Source organism: Ciconia boyciana, chromosome 33 (assembly GCF_034638445.1).
Source record: "Ciconia boyciana chromosome 33, ASM3463844v1, whole genome shotgun sequence".
NCBI lineage: Eukaryota > Metazoa > Chordata > Aves > Ciconiiformes > Ciconiidae > Ciconia > Ciconia boyciana.
This window is the reverse complement of record NC_132966.1, coordinates 281,329-304,634: the sequence shown is the minus strand read 5'-3', so window position 1 is coordinate 304,634 and position 23,306 is coordinate 281,329. Positions and strand designations below refer to the sequence as shown.

The 23,306-nt window shown below is 68.8% G+C and overlaps 1 protein-coding gene across 1 annotated transcript in view; it reads left to right on the top strand.

Annotated features, from left to right (window-relative positions):
- Positions 1 to 22,972, top strand: part of RYR1 (ryanodine receptor 1) — a 128,129-nt gene extending 105,157 nt beyond the window's left edge. The window contains 28 exon segments of the mRNA XM_072848771.1: positions 32 to 111; positions 1,923 to 1,999; positions 2,952 to 3,025; positions 3,924 to 3,941; positions 6,210 to 6,290; positions 6,591 to 6,679; positions 10,341 to 10,469; positions 11,453 to 11,557; positions 12,172 to 12,253; positions 12,770 to 13,873; positions 13,930 to 14,032; positions 14,034 to 14,118; positions 14,538 to 14,608; positions 14,985 to 15,150; positions 15,385 to 15,471; positions 16,584 to 16,802; positions 17,739 to 17,869; positions 18,467 to 18,509; positions 18,617 to 18,747; positions 18,835 to 18,895; positions 20,561 to 20,707; positions 20,776 to 20,910; positions 21,968 to 22,002; positions 22,004 to 22,122; positions 22,236 to 22,300; positions 22,392 to 22,492; positions 22,583 to 22,634; positions 22,877 to 22,972. Of these exon segments, the coding sequence (XP_072704872.1) occupies positions 32 to 111; positions 1,923 to 1,999; positions 2,952 to 3,025; positions 3,924 to 3,941; positions 6,210 to 6,290; positions 6,591 to 6,679; positions 10,341 to 10,469; positions 11,453 to 11,557; positions 12,172 to 12,253; positions 12,770 to 13,873; positions 13,930 to 14,032; positions 14,034 to 14,118; positions 14,538 to 14,608; positions 14,985 to 15,150; positions 15,385 to 15,471; positions 16,584 to 16,802; positions 17,739 to 17,869; positions 18,467 to 18,509; positions 18,617 to 18,747; positions 18,835 to 18,895; positions 20,561 to 20,707; positions 20,776 to 20,910; positions 21,968 to 22,002; positions 22,004 to 22,122; positions 22,236 to 22,300; positions 22,392 to 22,492; positions 22,583 to 22,634; positions 22,877 to 22,972 (3,686 nt within the window).
- Positions 22,973 to 23,306: the final 334 nt, after the last annotated feature.

The window sequence follows — 23,306 nt, the reverse complement described above, 5'->3', positions numbered from 1 at the left end:
TCCGTGTGGTGACGGAGCGCGGCCTCGGCAGGGGAGCGGGGCGACATGGTGTCCTCCACCCTCAAGCTGGGCATCTCCATCCTCAACGGGGGCAACGCCGAGGTGCAGCAGGTAGGAGGGCGTCCCCGTGTCCGTGTGTCCCCGTGTCCGTGTGTCCCCGTGTCCATGTGTCCCCATGTCTGTGTGTCCCCATGTCCCTGTGTCCCCATGTCCGTGTGTCCCTCTGTCCCCATGTCCATGTGTCCCCATGTCCCTGTATCCCCATGTCCCTGTGTCCCCGTGTCCGTGTGTCCCTCTGTCCCCATGTCCATGTATCCCCGTGTCCCTGTGTCTGTGTCTCTGTGTCCCCGTGTCCCTGTATCCTGGTGCCCATATGTCCCCATGTCCCCGTGTCTGTGTGTCCCCGTGTCCCCATGTCTGTGTGTCCCCATGTCCCCATGTCTGTGTGTCCCCGTGTCCCTGTGTCTGTGTGTCCCCGTGTCTGTGTGTCCCCATGTCCATGTGTCCCTGTGTCTGTGTCCCTGTATCCTGGTGCCCATGTGTCCCCGTGTCCCCGTGTCCCCATGTCTGTGTGTCCCCGTGTCCCCGTGTCTGTGTGTCCCCGTGTCCCCGTGTCCGTGTGTCCCCGTGTCCGTGTGTCCCCGTGTCCCCGTGTCCATGTGTCCCCGTGTCCCCGTGTCTGTGTGTCCCCGTGTCTCTGTGTCCGTGTGTCCCCGTGTCCCCGTGTCTGTGTGTCCCCGTGTCTCTGCGTCCATGTGTCCCCATGTCCCCGTGTCTGTGTGTCCCCGTGTCTCTGTGTCCGTGTGTCCCCGTGTCCCCGTGTCCCTCTGTCCATGCACGGGGCTGTCTCATTGCCGTGGGAGCGTGCACGGGGCGTGCCCATTCTGGCACGTGTCCGTGTGTCCCTCCACATGGCCATACGTCCACACACGTGTCTGTGTGTCCATCCATGTGTCCATGCACGTGTCCGTGTGTCCATCCATGTGTCTGCGTGTCCATCCACGCGTCCATACACCCGTGCATGTCTCTGTGTGTCCATCCACGTGTCCATACGTCCATGCACGTGTCCATGTGTCCACGCATGTGTCCGTGTGTCCCTCCACATGGCCATACGTCCACACACGTGTCTGTGTGTCCATCCACATGTCCATATGTCCATGCACGTGTCCGTGTGTCCATCCACGCGTCCATACATCCGTGCATGTCTGTGTGCCCACACACACGTCCGTCCGTCCGTCCATCCCCGTGTCCATACGTCCATGCACACGTCCGTGTGTACGCCCACGCGTGTTTCCATGCTCGTGTCTGTGCAAGCGCCCACGGGCGCATCCGTGTCCCCGTGCCGGTGTCCCCATGCCAGTGTCCCCATGCCAGTGTCCCCATGCCGGTGGCCATGTCTCTGTGCTGGTGTCCCCATGCCAGTGGCCATGTCCCCATGCCGGTGGCCATGTCCCTGTGCTGGTGTCCCCATGCCAGTGGCCATGTCCCCATGCTGGTGGCCATGTCCATGTGCTGGTGTCCCCATGCCAGTGGCCATGTCCCCATGCCGGTGGCCATGTCCATGTGCCCATGTCCCCATGCCAGTGGCTGGGTCCCCATGCCAGTGTCCCCATGCCGGTGGCTGTGTCCCTGTGCTGGTGTCCCCATGCCAGTGGCCATGTCCCCATGCTGGTGGCCATGTCCATGTGCCCATGTCCCCATGCCAGTGGCTGGGTCCCCATGCCAGTGTCCCCATGCTGGTGCCGGTGGCCATGTCTGGGAGCCCGTGTCCCCACACTGGTGGCCGTGTCCCCGTGCTGGTGTCCCTGTGCCAGTGGCCATGTCTGGGAGCCTGTGTCCCCATGCCTGCCAGTGGCCATGTCCGGGTGGCTGTGTCCCCGCGCTGGTGGCCGTGGCCGTCTGTCCATGTGTCCCCCCCCCAGAAAATGCTGGACTACCTGAAGGAGAAGCGGGAGGTCGGGTTCTTCCAGAGCGTCCAGGCCCTGATGCAGACCTGCAGGTGACGCCGGGGCTGGGGTCCCCCCGTGGGTATCGGGGTCCCCCCATGGGCATCAGGGTCCCCCCGTGAGCATCGGGGTCCCCCTGTGGGCATTAGGGTCCTTCTGTGGGTATAGGGGTCCCCCCATGGGTATCGGGGTCCCCAGTGGGTATCAGGGTCCCCCCATGTGTATCAGGGTCCCCCCATGGGTTTCAGGGTCCCCCCGTGGTTATCGGGGTCCCCCTGTGGGCATTAGGGTCCTTCTGTGGGTATCGGGGTCCCCCATGGGTATCGGGGTCCCCCATGGGCATCAGGGTCCCCCCGCGGGCATCGGGGTCCCCCCATGTGTATCAGGGTCCCCCCATGGGTTTCAGGGTCCCCCCGTGGTTATCGGGGTCCCCCCACGGGTATCAGGGTCCTCCCATGGGTTTCAGGGTCCCCCCGCGGGCATCGGGGTCCCCCCACGGGTATCGGGGTCCCCCCGTGGGTATTGGGGTCCCCCCACGGGTATCAGGGTCCCCCCATGGGTTTCAGGGTCCCCCCGTGGTTATCGGGGTCCCCCCGCGGGCATCGGGGTCCCCCCACGGGTATCGGGGTCCCCCCGTGGGTATTGGGGTTCCCCATGGGCATCAGGGTCCCCCCGCGGGCATCGGGGTCCCCCCATGTGTTTCAGGGTCCCCCCGTGGTTATTGGGGTCCCCCCGCGGGCATCGGGGTCCCCCCACGGGTATCAGGGTCCCCCCACGGGTATCGGGGTCCCCCCGTGGGTATTGGGGTTCCCCATGGGCATCAGGGACCCCCTACAGACATGGGGGTCCCCCCCTTGGGTGCCCCAGGGGTTCAGGGCATTGGGGTGTCCCCCACGGGGGGGTTCCCCAAGAGCTTCAGGACCCCCAGGGAGGGATCAGCTCCAGCCGGGGGGGCCCTGGAAGGGTTTTGGGGGGCCCCATCCTGACCCCCCCCGTGTCCCGCAGCGTCCTGGACCTCAACGCCTTCGAGCGGCAGAACAAGGCGGAGGGGCTGGGCATGGTGACGGAGGAGGGGACGAGTGAGTGGGGGGCCCTGCCCAGGCACCCCCGGGCCCCCCCTGTTGCTGCTGTCCCATGGGATGGGGGGCTGCGACTGGGGGGTCCCCTCCTGCACCCCCATCCCGTGCCCCCCGTCCCGCTGCGCCGCTCCCCCCGAGCCCCAGCCATTAATGTGGCTCGGAGCCCCTAATGCCCCCCAAACCCTAATGCCCCCCGGGTCCCTAATGCCCCCCGGGTCCCTAATGCCCCCAGGTCCCTAATGCCCCCTATAGCCCTGGTTCCCCTATAGCCCTGGTTCCCCTCTGTGCCTTAACACCCCCAAGCCCTAATACCCCCTTGACCCCTAACTGCCCCCTGCCCCTAACACCCCCCAGCCCCCATAACCCCCCAGGCACCTCACACCTCCTCTGGGCTAATAATGCCCCCAAACCTAATGCCCCCGCAGCCCTAATGCCCCCCAAACCCTAATAACCCCCGCAGCCTAATGACCCCCAAACCCTAATGACCCCCAGCCCTAATGCCCCCCAAACCCTAATAACCCCCAAACCTAATGCCCCCCAAACCCTAATGACCCCCCAGCCCTAATGACCCCCAAACCTAATGACCCCCAGCCCTAATGCCCCCCAAACCCTAATAACCCCCAAACCCTAATGCCCCCCAAACTCTAATGCCTCCCTCCAGACTCTAATGCCCCCAAACCCTAATGCCCCCCAAACTCTAATGACCCCCAAACCTAATGCCCCCCAAACTCTAATGACCCCCAAACCCTAATGCCCCCCAAACTCTAATGCCCCCCAAACCCTAATGACCCCCAAACCCTAATGCCCCCCAAACCTAATGCCCCCCCAGACTCTAATGCCCCCCCGCCCCACTCACCTCCTCTCTCCCCTTCTCTCCCCTCCCGGCTCCTGGTGCCAGTCATCAGCCGTGAGAACGGTAAATACTCGTTATCGCAGGGGCTATAGGGCCGGGGGGTGTATAGAGGCTATAGGGCTGGGGGGGTGTATAGAGGCTATAGGGCTGGAGAGGGTTATATAGAGCTATAGGGCCGGGGGTATATAGAGGCTATAGGGCTGGGGGGGTATATAGAGGCTATAGGGCTGGAGAGGGTTATATAGAGGCTATAGCGCCGGGGGTGTATAGAGGCTATAGGGCTGGGGGGGTATATAGAGGCTATAGGGCTGGGGGGGTATATAGAGGCTATAGGGCTGGAGAGGGTTATATAGAGCTATAGGGCCGGGGGTATATAGAGGCTATAGGGCTGGGGGTATATAGAGGCTATAGTGCTGGAGAGGGTTATATAGAGGCTATAGGGCTGGGGGGTATATAGAGCTATAGGGCTGGGGGTATATAGAGGCTATAGGGCTGGGGGTGTATAGAGGCTATAGGGCTGGAGAGGGTTATATAGAGGCTATAGGGCTGGGGGGGTATATAGAGGCTATAGGGCTGGAGAGGGTTATATAGAGGCTATAGGGCTGGGGGGTATATAGAGGCTATAGGGCTGGGGGGTGTATAGAGGCTATAGGGCTGGAGAGGGTTATATAGAGGCTATAGGGCCGGGGGTATATAGAGGCTATAGGGCTGGGGGTATATAGAGGCTATAGTGCTGGAGAGGGTTATATAGAGGCTATAGGGCTGGGGGGTATATAGAGGCTATAGGGCTGGGGGTATATAGAGGCTATAGGGCTGGGGGGTGTATAGAGGCTATAGGGCTGGAGAGGGTTATATAGAGGCTATAGGGCTGGGGGGGTATATAGAGGCTATAGGGCTGGAGAGGGTTATATAGAGGCTATAGGGCTGGGGGGTATATAGAGGCTATAGGGCTGGGGGGGTGTATAGAGGCTATAGGGCTGGAGAGGGTTATATAGAGGCTATAGGGCCGGGGGGGGTATATAGAGGCTATAGGGCTGGGGGTATATAGAGGCTATAGTGCTGGAGAGGGTTATATAGAGGCTATAGGGCTGGGGGGTATATAGAGGCTATAGGGCTGGGGGGTATATAGAGGCTATAGGGCTGGGGGGTGTATAGAGGCTATAGGGCTGGAGAGGGTTATATAGAGGCTATAGGGCTGGGGGGGTATATAGAGGCTATAGGGCTGGAGAGGGTTATATAGAGGCTATAGGGCTGGGGGGTATATAGAGGCTATAGGGCTGGGGGGTGTATAGAGGCTATAGGGCTGGAGAGGGTTATATAGAGGCTATAGGGCCGGGGGTATATAGAGGCTATAGGGCTGGGGGTATATAGAGGCTATAGTGCTGGAGAGGGTTATATAGAGGCTATAGGGCTGGGGGGGTATATAGAGGCTATAGGGCTGGGGGGTATATAGAGGCTATAGGGCTGGGGGGGTGTATAGAGGCTATAGGGCTGGAGAGGGTTATATAGAGGGTATAGGGCCGGGGGGTATATAGAGGCTATAGTGCTGGAGAGGGTTATATAGAGGCTATAGGGCTGGGGGGTATATAGAGGCTATAGGGCCGGGGAGTATATAGTCTATAGGATAGGGGGGTTATATAGAGGCTATAGGGCTGGAGAGGGTTATATAGAGGCTATAGGGCTGGGGGGGCTATAGAGAGTCTATAGGGCTGGGGGGTATATAGAGGCTATAGGGCCGGGGGGAGTATATAGTCTATAGGATAGGGGGGTTATATAGAGGCTATAGGGCTGGAGAGGGTTATATAGAGGCTATAGGGCTGGGGGGGCTATAGAGAGTCTATAGGGCTGGGGGGTATCGTAGGGTCTCCGGGCTGGGGGGTGCTGGAGGAGGGTCCCCGGAGCAGGGTCGGGACCCACTGCATGTCCCCGCGTCCCCTGGCTGCCACCCCGGCCGTGTCCCCGCAGCGCGTCCGTCCCCGACCCCTCGGCCCCGCTGGCTGCCCCCTCCCCGTGCTAACCCCCTGCCACCCTGGCGCGTCCCCGTGCCCCCCTGGGGCGTCCCCGTGCCCCCCTGGGGTGTCCCTGGGCCACGCTGGCGCGTCCCCACGCTGCCCCAGGATGTCCCCGTTGCCACCTTGGGGTGTCCCCGTGCCATCTCGGTGTGTCGCGGTCACCCCGGGGTGTCCCCGTGCCGCCGCAGCACGTCCCCGCACCACCCCGGGACGTCACCCTGCGGCCACCCCGGGATGTCACCTTGCGGCCCCCTCGGGGTGGCCTGGCCTTGGCCACCCGTGGCCCCACGCGACCCCGTCCCCGTCCCCGTCCCCCCAGGGGAGAAGGTGATGTCGGACGACGAGTTCACGCAGGATCTCTTCCGGCTGCTCCAGCTGCTGTGCGAGGGGCACAACAACGGTGAGGGGACACGGGGGGGCGCGGGGGCACGGCCATGGGGCACGAGGGGGCTTTGGGGGGCTCTGGGGTGGGGAAGGGGCTTTGGAGGACCGTGGGGCAGAAGAAGGAGCTATGGGGCAGAAGAAGGAGCTATGGAGCAGGAGGGGCTATGGGGCGGCCATGGGGGCTATGGGGCGGCCATGGGGGCTATGGGGCAGGAGGGGCTATGGGGCGGCCATGGGGGCTATGGGGGCTATGGGGCAGGCGTGGGGTGGCGGTAGGGCGGCGGTGGGGCTGGTCTCACCCCGTTCCCCCCCCCAGATTTCCAGAACTACCTGCGCACCCAGACGGGGAACACGACCACCATCAACATCATCATCTGCACCGTGGACTACCTGCTGCGCCTGCAGGTAGCCGGCCCCACGGCGCCCCACGGCCCCCCCAGCCCCACACCGCAGCCCCCAGCCTGGACCCCGTCCCCAGTGCCTGTCCCTGATCCACACCCCACGGCTCTGCCCCAGCCCCAACCCCCTTCCTGACCCGCGTCCCCGATCTCCGTCCCTGACCCACGTCCCCACGTCCCTGTGCTGCTGGCGGTCCCCACGTCCCCGTCCCCGTGTCCCTGTGCTGCTGGCGGTCCCCACGTCCCCGTCCCCGTGTCCCTGTGCTGCTGGTGGTCCCCACGTCCCCGTCCCCGTGTCCTCGTGCTGCTGGCGGTCCCCACGTCCCCGTCCCCACGTCCCTGTGCTGCTGGTGGTCCCCACGTCCCCGTCCCCGTGTCCTCGTGCTGCTGGCGGTCCCCACGTCCCCATCCCCAGGTCCCTGTGCTGCTGGTGGTCCCCACGTCCCCATCCCCGTGTCCTCGTGCTGCTGGTGGTCCCCACGTCCCCGTCCCCGTGTCCCTGTGCTGCTGGCGGTCCCCACGTCCCCGTCCCCGTGTCCTCGTGCTGCTGGTGGTCCCCACGTCCCCGTCCCCACGTCCCTGTGCTGCTGGTGGTCCCCACGTCCCCGTCCCCACGTCCCTGTGCTGCTGGTGGTCCCCACGTCCCCGTCCCCGTGTCCTCGTGCTGCTGGCGGTCCCCACGTCCCCATCCCCATGTCCCTGTGCTGCTGGCGGTCCCCACGTCCCCGTCCCCACGTCCCTGTGCTGCTGGTGGTCCCCACGTCCCCATCCCCGTGTCCTCGTGCTGCTGGTGGTCCCCACGTCCCCGTCCCCGTGTCCCTGTGCTGCTGGCGGTCCCCACGTCCCCATCCCCGTGTCCTCGTGCTGCTGGTGGTCCCCACGTCCCCGTCCCCGTGTCCCTGTGCTGCTGGCGGTCCCCACGCCCCCGTCCCCGTGTCCTCGTGCTGCTGGTGGTCCCCACGTCCCCGTCCCCACGTCCCTGTGCTGCTGGTGGTCCCCACGTCCCCGTCCCCACGTCCCTGTGCTGCTGGTGGTCCCCACGTCCCCGTCCCCGTGTCCTCGTGCTGCTGGCGGTCCCCACGTCCCCATCCCCATGTCCCTGTGCTGCTGGCGGTCCCCACGTCCCCGTCCCCACGTCCCTGTGCTGCTGGCGGTCCCCACGTCCCCGTCCCCCTGTCCTCGTGCTGCTGGCGGTCCCCACGTCCCCATCCCCACGTCCCTGTGCTGCTGGCGGTCCCCACGTCCCCATCCCCGTGTCCTCGTGCTGCTGGTGGTCCCCACGTCCCCGTCCCCGTGTCCTCGTGCTGCTGGCGGTCCCCACGTCCCCGTCCCCGTGTCCTCGTGCTGCTGGTGGTCCCCACGTCCCCGTCCCCACGTCCCTGTGCTGCTGGTGGTCCCCACGTCCCCGTCCCCACGTCCCTGTGCTGCTGGCGGTCCCCACGTCCCCGTCCCCGTGTCCTCGTGCTGCTGGCGGTCCCCACGTCCCCGTCCCCACGTCCCTGTGCTGCTGGTGGTCCCCACGTCCCCGTCCCCATGTCCTCGTGCTGCTGGCGGTCCCCACGTCCCCGTCCCCACGTCCCTGTGCTGCTGGTGGTCCCCACGTCCCCGTCCCCGTGTCCTCGTGCTGCTGGTGGTCCCCACGTCCCCATCCCCATGTCCCTGTGCTGCTGGCGGTCCCCACGTCCCCGTCCCCACGTCCCTGTGCTGCTGGTGGTCCCCACGTCCCCGTCCCCGTGTCCTCGTGCTGCTGGTGGTCCCCACGTCCCCGTCCCCACGTCCCTGTGCTGCTGGTGGTCCCCACGTCCCCATCCCCACGTCCCTGTGCTGCTGGTGGTCCCCACGTCCCCGTCCCCACGTCCCTGTGCTGCTGGTGGTCCCCACGTCCCCATCCCCACGTCCCTGTGCTGCTGGCGGTCCCCACGTCCCCCTCCCCACGTCCCTGTGCTGCTGGCGGTCCCCACGTCCCCGTCCCCGTGTCCCTGTGCTGCTGGTGGTCCCCACGCCCCCCTCCCCGCGGCCCCGTGCTGCTGGCGGTCCCCACGTCCCCGTCCCCACGTCCCTGTGCTGCTGGTGGTCCCCACGTCCCCATCCCCACGTCCCTGTGCTGCTGGCGGTCCCCACGTCCCCGTCCCCACGTCCCTGTGCTGCTGGTGGTCCCCACGTCCCCGTCCCCACGTCCCTGTGCTGCTGGTGGTCCCCACGTCCCCATCCCCGTGTCCTCGTGCTGCTTGTGGTCCCCACGTCCCCGTCCCCCGGTCCCTGTGCTGCTGGCGGTCCCCCCGTCCCCGTCCCCGTGTCCCTGTGCTGCTGGTGGTCCCCACGTCCCCGTCCCCACGTCCCTGTGCTGCTGGTGGTCCCCACGTCCCCGTTCCCGTGTCCCTGTGCTGCTGGTGGTCCCCACGTCCCCGTCCCCATGTCCTCGTGCTGCTGGCGGTCCCCACGTCCCCATCCCCGTGTCCTCGTGCTGCTGGTGGTCCCCACGTCCCCATCCCCACGTCCCTGTGCTGCTGGCGGTCCCCACGTCCCCGTCCCCGTGTCCTCGTGCTGCTGGTGGTCCCCACGTCCCCGTCCCCATGTCCCTGTGCTGCTGGCGGTCCCCATGTCCCCGTCCCCACGTCCCTGTGCTGCTGGTGGTCCCCATGTCCCCGTCCCCACGTCCCTGTGCTGCTGGCGGTCCCCACGTCCCCGTCCCCACGTCCCTGTGCTGCTGGTGGTCCCCACGTCCCCGTCCCCGTGTCCTCGTGCTGCTGGCGGTCCCCACGTCCCCGTCCCCATGTCCCTGTGCTGCTGGCGGTCCCCACGTCCCCGTCCCGTGTCCTCGTGCTGCTGGCGGTCCCCACGTCCCCGTCCCCACGTCCCTGTGCTGCTGGCGGTCCCCACGTCCCCGTCCCCGTGTCCCTGTGCTGCTGGTGGTCCCCACGTCCCCGTCCCCGTGTCCTCGTGCTGCTGGTGGTCCCCACGTCCCCATCCCCATGTCCCTGTGCTGCTGGTGGTCCCCACGTCCCCGTCCCCGTGTCCCTGTGCTGCTGGCGGTCCCCACGTCCCCGTCCCCATGTCCCTGTGCTGCTGGTGGTCCCCACGTCCCCGTCCCCATGTCCACGTGCTGCTGGCGGTCCCCACGTCCCCATCCCCGTGTCCTCGTGCTGCTGGTGGTCCCCACGTCCCCATCCCCACGTCCCTGTGCTGCTGGTGGTCCCCACGTCCCCGTCCCCACGTCCCTGTGCTGCTGGTGGTCCCCACATCCCCATCCCTGTGTCCTCGTGCTGCTGGTGGTCCCCACGTCCCCGTCCCCGTGTCCCTGTGCTGCTGGTGGTCCCCACGTCCCCGTCCCCACGTCCCTGTGCTGCTGGTGGTCCCCATGTCCCCATCCCTGTGTCCTCGTGCTGCTGGTGGTCCCCACATCCCCGTCCCCACGTCCCTGTGCTGCTGGTGGTCCCCACGTCCCCGTGTCCTCGTGCTGCTGGTGGTCCCCACGTCCCCATCCCCGTGTCCCTGTGCTGCTGGTGGTCCCCACGTCCCCGTCCCCGTGTCCTCGTGCTGCTGGCGGTCCCCACGTCCCCGTCCCCGTGTCCCTGTGCTGCTGGTGGTCCCCACGTCCCCGTCCCCGTGTCCTCGTGCTGCTGGCGGTCCCCGTGTCCCCGCCACTGACAGTGCCCACCCTGCGGCAGGAGTCCATCAGCGATTTCTACTGGTACTACTCGGGGAAGGACGTCATCGACGAGCAGGGGAAGCGCAACTTCTCCAAGGCCATGGCGGTGGCCAAGCAGGTCTTCAACAGCCTCACCGAGTACATCCAGGTGAGCCCCCAGCCCCGCAGCCCCTCGCCAGGCACCGCCCGGTGGGATGGGCCCTGCAGCCCCCCGCGATGTCCCTGGGGGGCTGGAGGTGGTGGTCCGAGATCCTTGGGGTCCCCTGGTGTCTGGGTGTCCTGGGGATCCTGGTGTCCCTGCATGTCCCTGGGAGGTCCCCAAGGACCCCGAGGTCCCTGGGTGTCCTGATGTCTCTGGGAAGTCCCCAAAGCCCCCGAGGTCCCAGGGGTCCTGACGTCCCTGGGGGTCCCAATGTCCCTGGGAAGTCCCCAAGGACCCCGAGGTCCCAGGGGTCCCGATGTCCCTGGGAGGTCCCCAAGGACCCTGGGGGTCCCCATGTCCCTGGGAGGTCCCCGAGGACCCCAGTGTCCTAGGGGTCCCGATGTCCCTGGGGGTCCCAATGTCCCTGGGAGGTCCCCAAGGACCCTGATGTCCCTGGGGGTCCCCCGAGGGTCCTGAAGTCCCTGGGAGGAGACCCCAGTGTCCAAGGGGTCCTGATGTCCATGGGAGGTCCCCAAGGTCCCTGGGAGTCCCAATGACCCTGGGAGGTCCCCAAGGACCCCAAGATCCCAGGGGTCCCGATGTCCCTGGGGGTCCCCAAGGGCCCTGATGTCCCTGGGGGTCCCCAATGTCCCTGGGAGGTCCCCAAGGGCCCTAATGTCCCTGGGGGTCCCCAATGTCCCTGAGAGGTCCCCAAGGACCCCAGTGTCCCAGGGGTCCCGAGGTCCCCAAGGTCCCTGATGTCCCTGGGGGTCCCCCGGGGTTCCTGAAGCCCCTGGGAGGAGACCCCAGTGTCCAAGGGGTCCCGATGTCCCTGGGGTCCCCAGGAGCCCCAATGTCCCAGGGATCCCGGTGTCCCTGATGTTCCCTGGGGCTCCCAATTCTCTGGGGGTCCCAGGACTCCCCGAGGGTCCCCGGGGGGGTCTCTGGGGGTCCCCGGGGCCAGCGGTGCCAGTGCCCACCACCCGCAGGGTCCCTGCACGGGCAACCAGCAGAGCCTGGCCCACAGCCGCCTCTGGGACGCCGTCGTCGGCTTCCTCCACGTCTTCGCCCACATGATGAAGAAGCTGGCCCAGGTGGGCACTGGGAGGGCACTGGGAGCACTGGGAGCCCCCCCACACCCCCTACTAACCCGCCGCCCCCTCCTCGCTGTCCCCAAGTTGGGGGGGGGGAGGGTTGGGGACACCCAGGTCCCCAGTGGCATCAGCAGCCCCCCCCACGACCCCCAACCCATCCCGTTGGCCCTGGGGCACCCTAAGGACCCCCCAGGCTGGGGGGGGGACACACACACACGACACCCCACGATGCCCCGGGGGGACCCCGAGAGACCCCGCGCTGGCTCTGACGGACCTTTCCGCCCCGCTGCCGCCAGATGGGCCACACGCCGGGACCGCGGATGGGCGTAAGCACCCGCCGAGCCCCCCCGCCCCGTCCCCTCCCCAACGCCGCATGGCCTCGCTAACCGCCCCCCCCCGGCATGGCAAAGCCCCCCCCGGACCCCCCGCTTGGGTTGTGTGCGAGTTGGGGGGCCGCTACCCACCCTCTGTCTCGTGGTGCGAGGAGCGGTGCTGGAGCGGGTCCTGCCCCCCAGGTAAGGGGGTCCGGGGCCGTGGTGGGGGTCACGGCATGGGCGGGGGGGGCCACCTCGGGCTCATGATGTCCCCCCGTTGTGTTGTGTCCCCCCCCCCAGGACTCCAGCCAGATCAGGCTGCTGAAGGAGCTGCTGGACCTGCAGAAGGACATGGTGGTGATGCTGCTGTCCCTGCTGGAAGGTGGGGTCCCCCCGTCGTCGTCGTGTCCCCCCCCCCCGGGGCGTCCAGGACCCCTCTGCTGCCACGGGTGTCCCAGCGTCACCCAGGGTCCTCCTGCCGTCCGGGGCGTCCTCGCCGTCCCACGCCACGTGGCGTCAGGACGTCCCATCCACCATCCAGGGTGTCCTAATGCCACCCAGGGTCCCCGTGTCCCCCCCCAGGTTGAGGTGTCCTCACCATCCAGGCTGTCCTCCTGCCATCGGGGGTGTCCCCTCACTCTCCAGGGTGTCCCTTGACCACCCAGGGTGTCCCCTCACTCTCCAGGGTGTCCCCGTCCCTCAGGGTGTCACCTGGCTCTGTAGGGTGCTTCCCACCATCCACGGTGGCACGTGCCGCTGGAGGTGTCCTTGGCCACCTGCGGCTTGTCCCCTGGTCACCAGGGCTGTCCCCGTGCTCTCCAGGGTGTCCCCAGGCACCGGGGCTGTCCCCACAGCACCCCTGGACCTGATGGGACACCCCCCCAAAACCCTTCCACAGGCAACGTGGTGAACGGGACCATCGCCCGGCAGATGGTGGACATGCTGGTGGAGTCCTCCAGCAACGTCACCATGATCCTCAAGTTCTTCGACATGTTCCTGAAGCTGCGGGACATCGTGGCCTCGGACGCCTTCCGCGACTACGTCTCGGACCCGCGAGGTCTCATCTCCAAGAAGGACTTCCAGAAGGCGATGGACAGCCAGAAGCAATACGAACCCGCCGAGATCCAGTTCCTCCTCTCCTGCTCCGAGGCGGATGAGAACGAGATGATCGACGTGGAAGCCTTCGCCGGTCGCTTCCAAGAACCCGCTCGCGACATCGGCTTCAACGTAGCCGTGCTCCTCACCAACCTCTCGGAGCACGTTCCCCACGACCAACGTCTCCGGACCTTCTTGGAGCAAGCGGCCAGCATCTTGGAGTATTTCCGTCCTTTTCTGGGACGGATCGAGATCATGGGAGCGGCTCGACGGATCGAACGCCTCTACTTCGAGATCAGCGCCGCCAACAAGGCGCAGTGGGAGATGCCCCAGGTGAAGGAGTCCAAGCGTCAGTTCATCTTCGACGTGGTCAACGAGGGGGGGGAGGCCGAGAAGATGGAGCTCTTCGTCAACTTCTGCGAGGACACCATCTTCGAGATGCAGATCGCTTCGCGCCTCTCCGAGGAGGAACCCCCGCGGCAAGGCGGGGAGGATGAGGAGCAGGAGGAAGAGGAGGAGACCTCCAACGCCGCCGGCCCCCCGCCCCCCGCCGAACCCGCCTCGGCTTTCGGGGAGCTGCTGGCGGGGGCCGGGGGGCTGCGGCGCTTGCTGGGGTCCCCCCAGACTTGGCGGCGACGGCTGCGACGGCTGCGACGGCGGCCGGGCCGGGAGCTGGCGTGGGCGGCGGGGGCGGCCACCGGCCGGGCGCTGCTGGGGGGGCTGCTGGGGGGCTGCGGGGTGCTGGCGGCCGTGGGGCGCCTGCCCTGGACCTCCCTTTTCGGAGGGGGGCTGGTGGAGGGGGCGCAGCGCCTGGCCCTGGCCGAGCTGCTGGCCAGCATGCCCGACCCCACTCAGGACGCCGTGGGGGGCGGCGAGGCCGGCGGGGGAGCGGGGGGAGAGGAGGGGGGTCCCCAAGACCCCGTCCCCCCGCCCGCCCCCCTCCTGCCGCAGCCCCCCGAGGAGGAGGAGGAGGAGGAGGCGGCGGCGGCGGCGGCGGCGGCGCCGGTGGCGGCTTTCGGGGTGCGCAAGGAGCCCGGGCACTATCGGCTGGCGGCCCCCGACGCCCCCGGGGGGCTGGGGGACATCGGGGAGCCCCCCGCTGCCGAGCCCCCCACCCCCGAGGGCACCCCCATCCTCCGGAGGAAGATTGGGGTAGGCGGCCGATGGGGCTCGGGGAGGGGGGTCCTATGGGGTCCCGGGGGGGCAGGGGCTGGGGGTCTCTATGGGGGGAGGACCCCAGGGGTCCCCTATGGGGGGTAAGATGCTGGGGGGTCCCTATGGGGGCAGGATGCCTGGGTTCCCGGGGGTGGGGGGCGGGAGAAGGATGCTAAGGGTCTCCCTATGGGGGGTAGGACCCCAGGGGTCCCCTATGGGGGGGGGCAGGACACTGGGGGGGGTCCCTGTGGGAGGGAGGACCCTGGGCTCCGTCCCCGCAGTGGGGAGCAGAGCGGGGGTCCCCAGCCCTCCGGGTCCTGCTCCCTATGGGCACGGCCAGCCCCAGCAGGGCTTTTTTTTTTGGGGGGGGGGCCGGTCCGTGCCCCCCCCGGGCCTGATCCTGGCTCCCACCGCAGGAGGACGGGGAGGAGGTGGTGGAGGAGCCGCAGAAGGAAGAGGAGCCGGCGGGCGAGGCCGAGAAAGCCGAGTACGTGGGGGGCCAGGGCCCCATTGGGGGGGGGCATGGCCCTGTTGGGGGGTGCATGGCCCCATTGGGGTGCATGGCCCCATGGGGGGGGGCATGGCCCCATTGGGGGTGCATGGCCCCATGGGGGGGGGGCATGGGCCTATTGGAGGGGGGGCATGGTCCCCTTGGGGGGGGGGCATGGCCCCATTGGGGGGGGTGCACGGCCCCATTGGGGGGTCCACGGCCCCATTGGGGGGGGTGCATGGCCCTATGGGGGGTTCATGGCCCCATTGCAGGGTGCATGGCCCTATGGGGTGTCTGTGGCCCCACTGGGGGGCTGTGGGAAGGGCGGAGGGTCCCGCTGGAGACCCCCACCCAGGCAGCCCCCTCTCTGCAGCACGGAGAACGGGGAGAAGGCCGGGGCGGAGGCGGCCGAGGGGGGGCCCGAGCCTGGGGCCCCCAGGAAGAGGAGGAAATCGGTCCTTCGGGAGCGCCGGGAGCCGCCGGCCGAGGGAGCCTTCGAGTTCTGGGCTGAGCTGGAGGTCCAGAGGGTCAAATTCCTGGTACGGGGGGGCCGGAGGGGGGGGTGGGACCCCCATTGCCTGGGCACTGGGACCCCCGTCCCCATGTGCGAGCCAGGCACCGGGACCCCCACCCCTGGGGGAGCAGCCTGGGGGGGCAATGGGACCCCCATCAATGGGGATGGCCCCTGGGTGGGTGCTCTGGGTGCTCGGGGGGGTCGTGGGGCTGGGGTCCCCCAGCACTGACCGTGTGTGCCCCCCCGCCCCCCGGTGCAGAACTACCTGTCCAGGAACTTCTACAACCTGCGGTTCCTGGCGCTCTTCCTCGCCTTCGCCATCAACTTCATCCTCCTCTTCTACAAGGTCTGGGTCCCCGGGAGGGGCATGGGGTGGGGGGCACCCAGACCCCTGGGTCCCCATGGGGGGGTATGGGATAGAGCAGGGGCACCCCAGACCCCTGGGTCCCCATGGGGGTGTCAGATGAGCTGGGGGCACCCCAGACCCCTGGGTCCCCATTGGGGGGGTATGGGATAGAAGAGGGCACCCCAGACCCCTGGGTCCCCATGGGGGGTGTCAGATGGGGTTGGGGCACCCCAGACCCCTGGGTCCCCATTGGGGGGGTATGGGATAGAAGAGGGCACCCCAGACCCCTGGGTCCCCATGGGGGGGTGTCAGATGAGGTGGGGGCACCCCAGGCCCCTGGGTCCCCATGGGAGGGGTATGGGATAGAGCAGGGGCACCCCAGACCCCTGGGTCCCCATTGAGGGGGTGTCAGATGGGGTGGGGGCACCCCAGGCCCCTGGGTCCCCATTGAAGGGGTGTCAGATGGGGTGGGGGCACCCCAGACCCCTGGGTCCCCATTGGGGGGGTATGGGATAGAAGAGGGCACCGCAGACCCCTGGGTCCCCATGGGGGGTGTCAGATGGGGTTGGGGCACCCCAGACCCCTGGGTCCCCATTGGGGGGGTATGGGATAGAAGAGGGCACCGCAGACCCCTGGGTCCCCATGGGGGGTGTCAGATGGGGTTGGGGCACCCCAGACCCCTGGGTCCCCATTGGGGGGGGGGTATGGGATAGAAGAGGGCACCCCAGACCCCTGGGTCCCCATTGAGGGGGTGTCAGATGGGGTGGGGGCACCCCAGGCCCCTGGGTCCCCATGGGAGGGGTATGGGATAGAGCAGGGGCACCCCAGACCCCTGGGTCCCTATTCAGGGGGGGTATGGGATAGAGCAGGGGCACCCAGACCCCTGGATCCCCATGGTGGGGTGTCGGATGGGCTGGGGGCACCCCAAATCCCTGGGTCCCCATGGGAGGGTATGGGACGAGGTAGGGGACCCCGGCTCCCTGGGGGGGTACGGCAGAGGGGGGGGGCACGCCGGGTCCCTGGGGGGGCCGCGGGGTCCGCAGGGTGGGGGCGGCGGGCACCGGGACGCCCAGGGCGGGCGCCGCAGAGGCTCCTCTCCTCGCCCCCCCCAGGTGTCGGAGCACCCCCCCCGCGCGGAGGAGGAGCCGGGGGGCGCGGGGCCGGCGGCGGCGGTGGCCGAGGAGGGCGAGGGGCCCGAGGCCGGGGAGGAGAGCGTGGTGTACTACTTCCTGGAGGAGAGCACGGGGTACATGCAGCCGGCGCTGCAGGGCCTGGCCCTGGCCCACACCCTGGTCGCCTTCCTCTGCATCATCGGCTACAACTGCCTCAAGGTGCGCCCGGCCCCCCGGACACGCCCCGGACACGCCCCCGGACACGCCCCCCCGGACACGCCCCTGGGCACGCCCCACCGGCCGCGCCCGGTCCCACCCGCCCCCCCTACTTGGCATCAGTGTCTGGCCACGCCCGCCCGCCCCTGGCCACGCCCGCCCGCCCTTGGCCACGCCCTCCCCTGGCCACGCCCGCCCGCCCCTGGCCACGCCTGTTTATGGCACCACACCCTCTCGTAGTGCCGCGCCCCGGTTGGCCACGCCCTCTCATCTGGCCACGCCCACAGCTGCTCCCCTGCCCCCGGTGCTCACACTTGGTGCCAGCACCTGGCCCTGGCAGGGTCCCCGTGTCCCTGCTGTCCCCACCGACCCTGTGTCCCATGTCCCCCACCACTGTCCCCTCACCCCTGCTGTCCCCTCGCCCCCGCTGTCCCTGTCCCTCACCCCCGCTGTCCCCTCGCCCCCACTGTCCCCTTGTCCCCGCTGTCCCTGCCCCTCGCCCCTGCTGTCCCCTCGCCCCTGCTGTCCCTTCGTCCCCGCTGTCCCTGTCCCTCGCCCCGCTGTCCCTGCCCCTGCTGTCCCTCGCCCCGCTGTCCCTGCCCCTCACCCCCGCTGTCCCTCGCCCCGCTGTCCCTGCCCCTCACCCCGCTGTCCCACGCCCCGCTGTCCCCTCGTCCCCACGTCCCCGCTGTCCCCTCGTCCCCTCGTCCCCACTGTCCCTGCCCCTCGTCCCTCGCCCCTCGCCCCCTCGCCCCTCACCCCTGCTGTCCCTCGTCCCTCGTCCCCTCGTCCCCGCTGTCCCCTCGTCCCGCTGTCCCCTCGTCCCCACTGTCCCTGCCCCTCGCCCCTCGTCCCTCGTCCCTCGCCCCCTCGCCCCGCTGTCCCTCACCCCCACGTCCCTCGTCCCTCGCCCCCACGCCCCGCTGTCCCCGTCCCCAGATCCCACTGGTGATCTTCAAGCGGGAGAAGGAGGTCGCGCGGCGCCTGGAGTTCTCGGGGCTCTACATCACCGAGCAGCCGCCCGACGACGACGTCAAGGGCCAGTGGGACCGCCTGGTGCTCAACGCCCAGTACGGGGGCGGGGGCGCTGGGGGGCTGGGGGCAGGGGACCGCCTGCTGCTCAACGCCCAGTACGGGGGCGGGGGGGGCAGGGGGCTGGGGGGCAGGGGACCACCTGGTGCTCAACACCCAGTATGGGGGCTGGGGGGCTGGGGGGGCTGGGGGACTGGGGGGCTGGGGGCAGGGGACCGCCTGGTGCTCAACGCCCAGCATGGGGGCGGAGGGGCTGGGGGGCTGGGGGGGCAGGGGACCACCTGGTGCTCAACACCCAGTATGGGGGCTGGGGGGCTGGGGGGGCAGGGGGACTGGGGGCTGGGGGGCAGGGGACCGCCTGGTGCTCAACGCCCAGTACGGGGGCCTGGGGGGTTTTGGGGGTCCTGGGGGGTCTCGGGGACCACCTGGTGCCCAACACCCAGTATGGGGGTCCTGGAGGAGTCTGGAGGGGTCTGGGGGGCCAGTGGGACCCCCTGGTGCCCAACACCCAGTATGGGGGTCCTGGGGGACCATTGGGACCAGCTGGGGGTCCCCTGGCCCCCCCCCCCCGGGCAAGATGTGGCTGCTGGGGGGGGGGGACACGACCCCCCCCCCGACCCCCCCTGTCCCCTCAGGTCCTTCCCCAGCAACTACTGGGACAAGTTCGTCAAGAGGAAGGTGAGGGGGGGTCCCGCAGCCCCGGGGGTGACACGGGGGGGGGGACACAGGAGGGGGCCACACCCTGACTGTGTGTGTGTCCCCCCCGCGACCGTGTCCCCCCCCAGGTGCTGGAGAAGTACGGGGACATCTACGGCCGCGAGCGCATCGCCGAGCTGCTGGGGATGGAGCTGGCCAGCCTGGAAATTGGGGCGCAGGGGGAGAGGAAGCCCCCCCCCGACAACTCTTTCCTCACCTGGTGGGTGCGGGGGCCTTGCCTGGGGGGCTCGGCCCCTTCTGGGGGTCCCCCTCGCGTCCTCACCCCCTCTCGTGTGCCCCCCCCCAGGGTCACGTCCATCGACATCAGGTACCAGATCTGGAAGCTCGGGGTCATCTTCACCGATAACGTGAGTGGGGGGCTCAGAGGGGGCTGGGGGGGGGCTTGGGGTGATGGGGGCAGTCTCATGGGGGGGGCTGGGATCCCACAGGGATGGGGGTCCCAGGGTGATGGGGGTCCCAGGGTGATGGGGGTCAGGGACCCCACAAGGACAGGGGTCCCACGCTGATGATGGTCCCGGGGTGATGGGGTGTGGGACCCCTATGGTCCGGGGGTCCTGGGGTCCCCAGAAGGGTTTGGGGGCTCCCTGGGGGGAATAGGTCCTTGGGGGCAGCTGGGCATTCTGGGGGTCCAGCAGTGGGGGCCCAGGGCAATGAGGGTCCCAGGGTGATGGGGGTGTGGGACCCCATAGGGATGGGGGTCCCAGGGAGATGGGGGCCCCAAGGTGATAGGGGTGTGGGACCCCCGGAGAGGGGGGTCCCAGGGCGATGAGGGTCCCAGGGAATGGGGGTGTGGGACCCCCAGGGAGGGGGTTCCCAGGGCAACATGCTGGTGTGGGGGTCCCAGGGTGATGGGGGTCCCAGGGAGATGGGGTGAGGGACCCCATAGGGATGGGGGGCCCAGGGAGATGGGGGTCCCAGGGAGATGGGGGTGTGGGTTCCCATAGGGATGGGGGTCCCAGGCAGATGGGGTGTGGGACCCCCAGCAGTGGGGGTCCCAGGGAGATGGGGGTCCCAGGGAGATGGGGGTGTGGGATCCCATAGGGATGGGGGTCCCAGGGAGATGGGGTGTGGGACCCCCAGCAGTGGGGGGGGTCCCAGGGAGATGGGGTGTGGGATCCCATAGGGATGGGGGTCCCAGGGAGATGGGGTGTGGGACCCCCAGCAGTGGGGGTCCCAGGGTGATGGGGTCCCAGGGAGATGGGGGTGTGGGATCCCATAGGGATGGGGGTCCCAGGGAGATGGGGTGTGGGACCCCCAGCAGTGGGGGTCCCAGGGTGATGGGGGTCCCAGGGAGATGGGGGTGTGGGATCCCATAGGGATGGGGTCCCAGGGAGATGGGGGTGTGGGACCCCCAGCAGTGGGGGTCCCAGGGTGATGGGGGTCCCAGGGAGATGGGGGTGTGGGATCCCATAGGGATGGGGGTCCCAGGGAGATGGGGGTGTGGGACCCCCAGCAGTGGGGGTCCCAGGGAGATGGGGGTGTGGGATCCCATAGGGATGGGGGTCCCAGGGAGATGGGGTGTGGGACCCCAGCAGTGGGGGTCCCAGGGAGATGGGGGTCCCAGGGAGATGGGGGTGTGGGATCCCATAGGGATGGGGGTCCCAGGGAGATGGGGGTGTGGGACCCCCAGCAGTGGGGGTCCCAGGGTGATGGGGGTCCCAGGGAGATGAGGGTGTGGGACCCCATAGGGATGGGGGTCCCAGGGAGATGGGGTGTGGGACCCCCAGCAGTGGGGGTCCCAGGGAGATGGGGTGTGGGATCCCATAGGGATGGGGGTCCCAGGGAGATGGGGTGTGGGACCCCAGCAGTGGGGGTCCCAGGGTGATGGGGGTCCCAGGGAGATGAGGGTGTGGGACCCCATAGGGATGGGGGTCCCAGGGAGATGGGGGTGTGGGACCCCCGGAGAGGGAGTTCCCAGGGCAATGAGGGTCCCAAGGTGATGGGGGTGTGGGGTCCCCGGCGCCGGGGGGGCCCGGCCGCGGGGTGACCCCCCCTCCCCGCCGCCCCCCCAGTCCTTCCTCTACCTCACCTGGTACATGGCCATGTCCCTGCTGGGCCACTACAACAACTTCTTCTTCGCCTCCCACCTCCTGGACATCGCCATGGGGGTGAAGACCCTGCGCACCATCCTCTCCTCCGTCACCCACAACGGCAAGCAGGTGGGTGGGGGGCCGGGGGGGCCGGGGGGCGATGACACCCCGCTGACGCCGTCCCCGTCCCCCCGCAGCTGGCCATGACGGTGGGGCTGCTGGCCGTGGTCGTGTACCTCTACACCGTGGTGGCCTTCAACTTCTTCCGCAAGTTCTACAACAAGAGCGAGGATGAGGATGAGCCCGACATGAAGTGTGACGACATGATGACGGTCTGTGGGGCGGGGGACGCGGGAGAGACCCCGAGGGGTCCCTGGGGCGGCCGGGGTGGTCCTGGGGGCATCCGAGGGGTCCCTGGGATGGTCCTGGGGGTCCCTGGGGGGTCTTGAAGGGTCTCTGGAGGTCCCTGCTGGGAACTGGGGGGCCTGGGATGGTCCCGGGGGCACCCAGGAGGTCCCTGGGACTGTCCCAGGGGGTCCCTGGGGGGTCTCCGGGGGTCCCTGGGGGTCTCCAGAAGGTCCCATTGGAGGAGCTGGGGGTCCCTGGGATGGTCCTAGGGGTCCCTGGGGAGTCCAGCAGTGCTCTGGGGGTCCTGGAGGCCCCTGGGGGGTCACTGGTGGGAACTGGGGGGCCTGGGATGGTCCCGGGGGCACCCAGGAGGTCCCTGGGACTGTCCCAGGGGGTCCCTGGGGGTCTCCGGGGGTCCCTGGGATGGTCCTAGGGGTCCCTGGGGAGTCCAGCAGTGCTCTGGGGGTCCTGGAGGCCCCTGGGGGGCCACTGGTGGGAACTGGGGGCCTGGGATGGTCCCGGGGCACCCAGGGGTCCCTGGGACAGTCCCAGGGGTCCCTGGGGGTCTCTGGGGTCCCTGGGATGGTCCTAGGGGTCCCTGGGGAGTCCAGCAGTGCTCTGGGGGTCCTGGAGGCCCCTGGGGGGGTCACTGGTGGGAACTGGGGGCCTGGGATGGTCCCGGGGCACCCAGGGGGTCCCTGGGGGTCTCCGGGGGTCCCTGGGGTCTCCAGAAGGTCCCATTGGAGGAGCTGGGGGTCTCTGGGATGGTTCGGGGGGCCTGGGGGTGTCTTAGAGGTGGAGCTGGGGTCCCTGGGGGCATCCAGGGGGTCCCTGGGGGTCAGAGGGTGTCCGGAGGGTCCCTGCGTGGGTCTGGGGGGGTCCTCGGGGGTCCAGGGGTCCCTGAGGGGTCTCTGGGATGGTCCGGGGGTCCTGGGGGCTTTTGGGGCCTTTTGGGGCATTTTGGGGCTCCCTGGGGGATAGGGTCCTTGGGGGGCAGCGGGGCGTTCTGGGGGGTCCTGACCCCCCCGTGCCCCCCCCCAGTGCTACCTGTTCCACATGTACGTGGGGGTTCGGGCCGGGGGGCATCGGGGACGAGATCGAGGACCCGGCGGGGGACGACTACGAGCTGTACCGCGTCGTCTTCGACATCACCTTCTTCTTCTTCGTCATCGTCATCCTCCTGGCCATCATCCAGGGTAGGGCCCCCCCCGGGGCTGGGGCGGGGGGGCTGTGGGGGGCCGGGGGGCTCCACCCTGGTGACCCCCCCTTTTTTGTGTGTGTGTGTGTGTGTGCCCCCCCCCCCCCCCAGGTCTGATCATCGATGCTTTTGGGGAGCTGCGGGACCAGCAGGAGCAGGTCAAGGAGGACATGGAGGTGAGTGACCCCCCCGGGGGGGTGCAGGACCCCTGGCTCCCCAGTTCGGCGTGGGGGGGTCCCTGACCCCCTAACCCCCTAACCCCCCCAGACGAAATGTTTCATCTGCGGCATCGGGAGCGACTATTTCCTCACGACCCCCCACGGCTTCGAGCCCCACACGCTGGAGGAGCACAACCTGGCCAACTACATGTGAGGGACGGGGGGGCACGGGGGGCACCGGGGGCACCGGGGGGCAGGGGTGCCCCAGCCCCCCCCTCACTGCCCACTGCCCCCCCCCAGGTTCTTCCTGATGTATCTGATCAATAAGGATGAGACGGAGCACACGGGGCAGGTGAGACCCCCGGGGGTATATGGGGGGGCACAGGGGCAATGGGGGGTCTCTCACCGGGGGGGGCCTTGTGCAGGAGCCGGGGGGGCCCATGGGGTGCAGGTGTCTCTGTGGGGCTTTGGGGGGCATTGGGTACAGGATGGGGGGGATCGCCCATCGCCGGTGGGAGCAGGGTGCTGCGGGGTGGGGAGGGGCTGTGCCGGGGGGTCCCTGCCCTGTGCCCCCCACTCCATGCGCCCCCCCAGGAGTCCTACGTCTGGAAGATGTACCAGGAGCGCTGCTGGGATTTCTTCCCCGCCGGCGACTGCTTCCGCAAGCAGTACGAGGATCAGCTGGGGTGACCCCCGGGACCCCCTGGGACCCCCTGCGACCCCCAGCTCCCCCTCTAAGTGCCTTGTCTGCCCGGGGGGGGCCGCCTCCCCCCACCGCCAATAAACCCTGCAGAGTGTCGCTGCCCCCTGCCTCCTTCTTGCCCCCCCCCAACACAGCGATTCGGGGGCTCGTCAGGTTTTTTTTTGGGGGGGTGCAAATAATTACAACTGTCAGCAAGAGAAGGGAGGTGCTGGGGGGGGGCACAGCCCACCCAGGGGGGCTGGTCTGGCTGGGGGGCCAGCTCAGCCTCCCTGCCCCCCCCCCAGGCTGGTGGGGCCCCCCCAGCCCCGTGGGGGTCCCCCC